This window comes from Lathyrus oleraceus, chromosome 7 (genome assembly GCF_024323335.1).
Source record: "Lathyrus oleraceus cultivar Zhongwan6 chromosome 7, CAAS_Psat_ZW6_1.0, whole genome shotgun sequence".
NCBI classification, from domain to species: Eukaryota; Viridiplantae; Streptophyta; class Magnoliopsida; order Fabales; family Fabaceae; genus Lathyrus; species Lathyrus oleraceus.
Window position 1 is genome coordinate 502,344,284 of NC_066585.1, and position 6,293 is coordinate 502,350,576.

Genomic DNA, 6,293 nt, shown 5'->3' on the forward strand with positions numbered 1-6,293 from the left:
GGAAGAAAAACAATGGGCTGACACGGGTGCCCGTGTCAGCTGACACGACCCGTGCCAGCAAGTCTGACACTTGTATGATTTGAGCAAAGAAATAGTGAGCCAACACGGCCCGCCGTGTTGCCTGACACGGCCCGTGTTGGCTTGGACGCCCCATCTTCTGATTTTCTTTGATATTTATAGTTTATGACTCCGGAGGGTGTTTTGGGTATTTGCTACATCTATTAATCGATCCGTGACTATTTAGAGGATTTTTTGGGGGAAATAGAAGGGACTTTTTGCACGACAAAAGAATTTGACGATTAAGGTTGGTACTGTCAAGGGTTTTGGAGAACGGAGATTCTTTAAGAGTGATCGCGATTGAAGATCAACGGAATTCACTTATCTTGTAATGTCTAATTTGAATATTGTATTTTCTTTGAATATTATGAGCGGCTAAACCCCCCAATGCTAGGGGGTGTCCCTGATTTGATCGTGTAATGATTTTGAATTCCTAATTCCCTCAATTTTATGTTTTGTTATTCAATTTAATTGTGCAATGTTTCTAATGCTTTTGTTATCAGACAAATAAGGATTGTTCTACGGTTAACAGTTTGCTGGATCGCAATTGTTAAGGTTTTTGCACGATTAAACTTTAGTAGATATCACTTTGGGCTATGGATACCCAATAGTTACCGGATATATCTTATTAAAACAAAAGCTTGGTTTCATCATAATTCTCTAAGGACTTAGATATTAGGATGAATGACCAAAAGTTTCCCTCTAAGGTTTTAGGAGGAAACAACACTAAGATCTGATAATTGAATATATGAACTTGTTGAGGAGATCTAAATTCAAAATTATTGTAGGGAAAATCACACACGCGTACCCTAATATAATTCTCATATTTGTGTAAAAGCCGTATTTTACATTCTGCTTACTTTTATTATTGTGCGGATTTATTCCAAACCAAAACTTCTATCTTTGTTTAATTGAATCACGATTTAAACTAGATATTATTACGCAGTCCTCGAGATCGATATTTGAGAAATTTTCCTATTATTACTACATCGGCAAAATAGTACATTTGCTATTTTCCCGTTCAAAAATCTATTGAAGTCTGCATCTCTTTTTTCTTTTGAGGTTGTGTTTAATTGACATGACAAAGTAAGTTTGCTATTGATTTTCTACTATGTGTATTATGTTTATTTTCTAGTTTTTCTACTACTTGATTGTCATTTGTTTCATTCATGTTTGTCCCAATTAATATGGTATTAGTTGTATGTGTTGGTATATCCATCAGCTTGATTTGTTAGGTCTTCTTGAGGATGACTACTAGATCTCATTCTATGAAATTTCTGATATTACTGTGTTGTGTCTTGAGAATAAATTATAAAGTAGAACATCACTAGCAAGATGTCTTTAAGTGTATTTCCGAAAAAACATATCTTTGTCTATCTCTTGCTCTGCAACTCATTTCATAAAAGCTTCCGATCTTTTTTCCTCATCAAACCTCATGTTTTGAACTACAAGTTTGTTCCTTTGTGTACTGATTTTCTATACATGTTGTTATGGTTTCTTTCTATACTGTTAAATCATTCATAAAACATGATTCTCTTATGGTTTGTTCAAGTTCTACTCAATGTATTTGCTTCATTATTTTGTTATACCTCATATACTGAATTATAAATAGATTTATTATCATTTGCGGCTTGTCTGTATTTTTACTCGAAGTTTTATACTGTTTTTACATGAATATGTGAAATCATTTGTTGCATGAAACGTTTTTCCAGGGATATTCTTCTAACTGTTAAAAATGGAGCTCTGACATTTCCCGAGTTCATTGGTCTTAACTGAGTTTGGCTAACTTTGTAAACCTAAAAGCTTCATTATAACATGTTTCTCTGATTATCTTTTAAACAAGCTGAGTTTGACAAACTTTTGAAATAGATTTTTTCCTTTTTATTTGTGAATCTTGAACTACCGAATAACTGTTTTGTGAATCTTAGAACATGAGTATCTTGAACTACTGAACAACTATTTTCGTAGTATCTTGAATCTTAGAACATGGGTATCTTGAATCTTGAATCTTGAACAACTGTTTTCGATATAGCTGATGTTTTTCATTCCTAACTGAGGTTAAACAAACTGAGTATCTTTCCTAACTAAGTTTCTTTCCTAACTGCAGCAGCAAACTGAGTATTTATTTAAACTGCTTTTCATTTTCTTTCCTAACTTAGAATATGTACTGTCTTTGTAGTTCGGAGGGAGCATCTTACTGATATATAGTGTTTGCAATTTGATTTTGCCACAATTGAAGCTGCCACAGATGGTTTCTCAGATGAGATCAAGATTGGCCAAGGGGGATTTGGTGTGGTTTATAAGGGTAAGAAACTCGATGGTCCGAAATGGTTGAAACATGTTTTTTCTATGCTAAATTTGAGTAAACTGGTCTCGACTCTGGTGAGGTTTATAAGGTAAGATATTAGTTAGTTTAACGAATCCGATCATGTTTTTGATATGCTAACTTTGAATCGGATCTGATCATGTTTTTGTTTAGGGCATCCTTCCCAACGGACAAGAGATAACCTTGAAGAGGTTGTCGGTAACCTCCATGCAGGGTGCAATAGTATCCAGGAATATCGAAAGAAATAATAATTTTTATTCAAATAAATTTATTTTACCCTTAAGGCCGTAAGGGAGCACGGGTATTCTACTAGTTATGAAAAACAAGACTATACAAATAACATCTGTTTAAATTTCTCAACTTTTTGTGTTGCATTACAATGTGTTGTAGCAAATCGAGTTGCAAGCAGTTTAAGATCAATATTGAAGTGAATCTGCTGCTAAAATAGTTTGAATAAACTATAACACATTCCAAAACACCAATTCAGAATTCTTGTTTGATCAAGAAAAGAGTACATGAATGACACCATTTGGTACTACTTCTACTACTAAGCTTAACAAACTTCAACCAACAGTCACAAACCTGAAACCAAAAAGCTTACTTTATAAACAACCTTCCCTTGTTTCTGCCGTTGCGCGCGTGCTTGATACTCTTTTTAACTACCGTGAAGCCAAAGACCAGAAGTTCAGCAGAAACGAGGGCACTGTAGTGAACCAGCATATGAATGCCATGCCTGTAGCTGTTTCAAACTGCACACAGTGATTCTCTGAACAATTACCTAGATCGTTATCGATGAGCACTGTGATTCCTGCCGATGCACACGCTGCCGCAAACATAAGCGTCGAGGTCACCTGCACGTGGGTACATACACGTCTTCTTAATTAACTCTACATGATTTTCAAATGGGAAAATAGCAGAGTCTTATTGGAGATCTTACCCCGTCGCCAATTGTAAACGAACTGACAAGTCGGTAGTTCTGCAAAGACCGTCTTACTAAAATGGCGTATATGTCAGTAATAGCTAATGAAATGCTCCATAGAGTCTGCAAACCGGCAGCCGCAACAAGGAAGCTGATAAAAAGACGAGACAGAGATTTTACGCAATGTAGTAGCATTTTATAAACAAAAGGAGGGATTCGGAAAAGAATAAAGCCAAAAAACACAATGACATGTTCAATAAGGTGTACAGCTTAATTAATAGCTTATTGAATAAGTACTTATCATGTAAATGCCTGTGTATACGCTATTTCTATAATCAAAAGGAGTGTAGTTGAACAGTTTTTAGGCGAGGCACCAAGTCATTATTAAAATATTTTCATTTCATTCTAAGAATATCATAGTAAATTTGATACCACTAGCACGTATAAACATGCACCTCTATCATACTCAAACTCATCGAACTCACTACCCATGAAAATGAAAGATACGACAGATAACCTACCAATTGATTAAGTTCTATGCAGCAACACAATCAAACACCTCAAGAACAATTCCAAATTCACTACCTTATATCAGAAACTCGTGAAAATTCAGTGATGCAGTTTATTATTACTAGTCCAGATCAACATGTCATCGATGACGTCTATATACCATACCCATGTGGCAGATACAACAACAACAACAAAGCCTTACCCCACTAAGTGGCATATAGTTAGATGAAAATTTATCAGAGTCGAGCTCACAATAGACAAACAATCTCTTGCCTATATATCCCTTTACAATCTAATTTTAACGTAGTTGAATTTGAACAAGCTAATTTTACTCCGCAATTCGCTATACAATGTCACAGGATTCTTACAATCACAATAACAGATAAACAAAATGAATTACCAGAAGGCAGTGACGGAAGGAAAATCACTTGTGGAGGCCATAATAGCGAGTGCAGCAGCACCAAAAATAAACTGCGAAACACGTAAAGCTAACCCACCAACAGTACCAGGCATCCCTTGAATATCCTTCATCCTCACCACCATAGGCACGTTAACGTTTTGTTCAGCAACCGCAACACCGCCTTCCGTGTTTGGAACTTCTTCAACTGGGTGAACTGAAGCATGGCTCACATTCATTTCTCCACCCCAACAAACACTTCAATTCATAATCACAAACCCCAACTTTCTTCTTCACCAAATCTAATCAAACCCAATCAAATTTCAATAACCCATGATCTAAAATCGAATCAAAAGTAATAAAAATGATAACTTTTTTATTGCTATTTTCATATTATTGGTGGGGATGATGAAGATTCAGTTTGTTGGATGGATTATTATAAACTAGCGATTACCCTTGATTTAAATCCATGAAAGATTGTAACTTTATAATAAAAATCAACAAAACCGAATAGAATCGATTCCCTAGCATAGTTGATGAAGTAAAAAAAAAACAGAATAAGGAAGAGAAAAGAAGTGATACCCAGAAGAAGAATTGCAGTGAGATCTGTGTTGGAAGCAACTGGAAAGGAAGAGAGACGAGACGAGAAACGCAGCAGTGCCTGCAGAGTGCAGTTGTTGAATGTTGGTGGTGTGGTGCACGCGTCAGTTGTGAACTTGTATTTCTTTTCCTTTTTTATTTTTATTAATTATTTATTTATTTATTTATTATTATTATTATTTTTATGTTTTAATTTTCTCTTTTGTTATTATAAGACTTTGTTATTTGATTTGGTCTACCTTATGAGTTACTATTATAATTTTGAAAAATTAAATTAAATGGAAAGGAATGAGAAGCACGCATACTTTCAACAGGTTGAGGGGAAAAATCAAAGACAGATTGCAAATATTTTTTAAAAGAATTTTACTACTATGTGTTAGAATGATTGATGAATTTTTCATTAAGCCGCAGCCCATGGCCAAAGAGGCCCAAAGGTAATAACAAAAAATATTGGGTGAGCCCGCTCCTCGATCTTTTGATTGGGACCCGAGTCCTCCATCCATTTCATTAAACGTGGTCTAATAGGTGTCTAGGTGGAGTTGGTTTGAGTCTCAGTAACAAAGGAGGAAATCGTCCATTTTGTAATGGAGGAAGAATTGGTATTCTCTTACTCTTATGTATTCATTGGAAAAATAGGAGAAAATTAATTTCTCCTTATGACCCAATTTAAGAAGTCATCTATTAATATTTCAAAAGATTCACTAATTTTATAGATTCCATATATACAGAGTCTCTTGCATCCATACATGAAAGCAGGTTCCCCCTTATTATACTTTACAAGTATAAGGGACCTCGATAAAATTAACTTAGGTCACACTCACATCATGTTTTTCAATTACCTTAGTCATCCTCTTCAAGATGGTGACACAATGAGGTGCTACCACAACTAGCAGCACCAACAACTGATATGTGATTATTGCAACATATTTTTAGCTTATTTTCTTTCTGTTTTCTTGTGTGTTTTCATTGTTTTAGTTTGATTTTATGCGCTTTTGTATTCTTTTGATGTTTTAAGGAAATAAGAGAGCAATTGACCCAACTAGAGTGAAAAAGACCAAGGATCGCGTGAAAATGAAGTTTTCCCATACAAAATTCTTAAGGCCAACCACTACTAGAAAAACTGTTTTTAGCGTCGGTCATTTACAGACGCTAACGGTGAAAAAACAGACACTAATATGTGGTTAGCGTCGGTGTCGGGCCTTGAATAAAAGTTGCGAAGCTACTGTGTAACGTCGGCTAAAGATACACCGACGCTACGTAGCCTCGGGGAGACGGAGGCTAAAGCGGACACTAATGGAACCGACGCTATGTTGTTTCAAAACCATGAAAAGTCAATATTATGTTTAGCGTTGGCCGGTCCGACTCTAAAGTCACCAAAAAAAGTCAACAGATAGCGTCCGTGTCACCGACACTAAAGTCAACATAGAAAAGTCTATACTAATATTTAGCCTTGCATAAAGCGGACACTAATGGAACCGACGCTA

General features: G+C 35.6%; 1 protein-coding gene across 1 annotated transcript; it reads right to left on the bottom strand.

Moving 5' to 3' along the window:
- Positions 1-2,712: 2,712 nt before the first annotated feature.
- LOC127101234 (CASP-like protein 5A2) lies at positions 2,713-4,951 on the bottom strand. Its single transcript, XM_051038594.1, has 4 exons — positions 4,792-4,951; positions 4,213-4,511; positions 3,321-3,453; positions 2,713-3,234 (listed from the first exon to the last, which is right to left on the bottom strand). Exons 2-4 carry the CDS (start codon positions 4,446-4,448, stop codon positions 3,043-3,045), a joined length of 561 nt encoding a protein of 186 aa, XP_050894551.1. The 5' UTR covers positions 4,449-4,511; positions 4,792-4,951; the 3' UTR covers positions 2,713-3,042.
- Positions 4,952-6,293: the final 1,342 nt, after the last annotated feature.

Excerpts from the sequence above, each read along its gene's own strand:
- LOC127101234 (XM_051038594.1), bottom strand. The coding sequence starts at position 4,448 with ATGAATGTGAGCCATGCTTCAGTTCACCCAGTTGAAGAAGTTCCAAAC. Across the intron at positions 3,454-4,212 it reads CCTTCCGTCACTGCCTTCTG|CTTCCTTGTTGCGGCTGCCG; the intron begins GTAATTCATTTT and ends TCTTTTTATCAG. Across the intron at positions 3,235-3,320 it reads CGTTTACAATTGGCGACGGG|GTGACCTCGACGCTTATGTT; the intron begins GTAAGATCTCCA and ends ACCCACGTGCAG.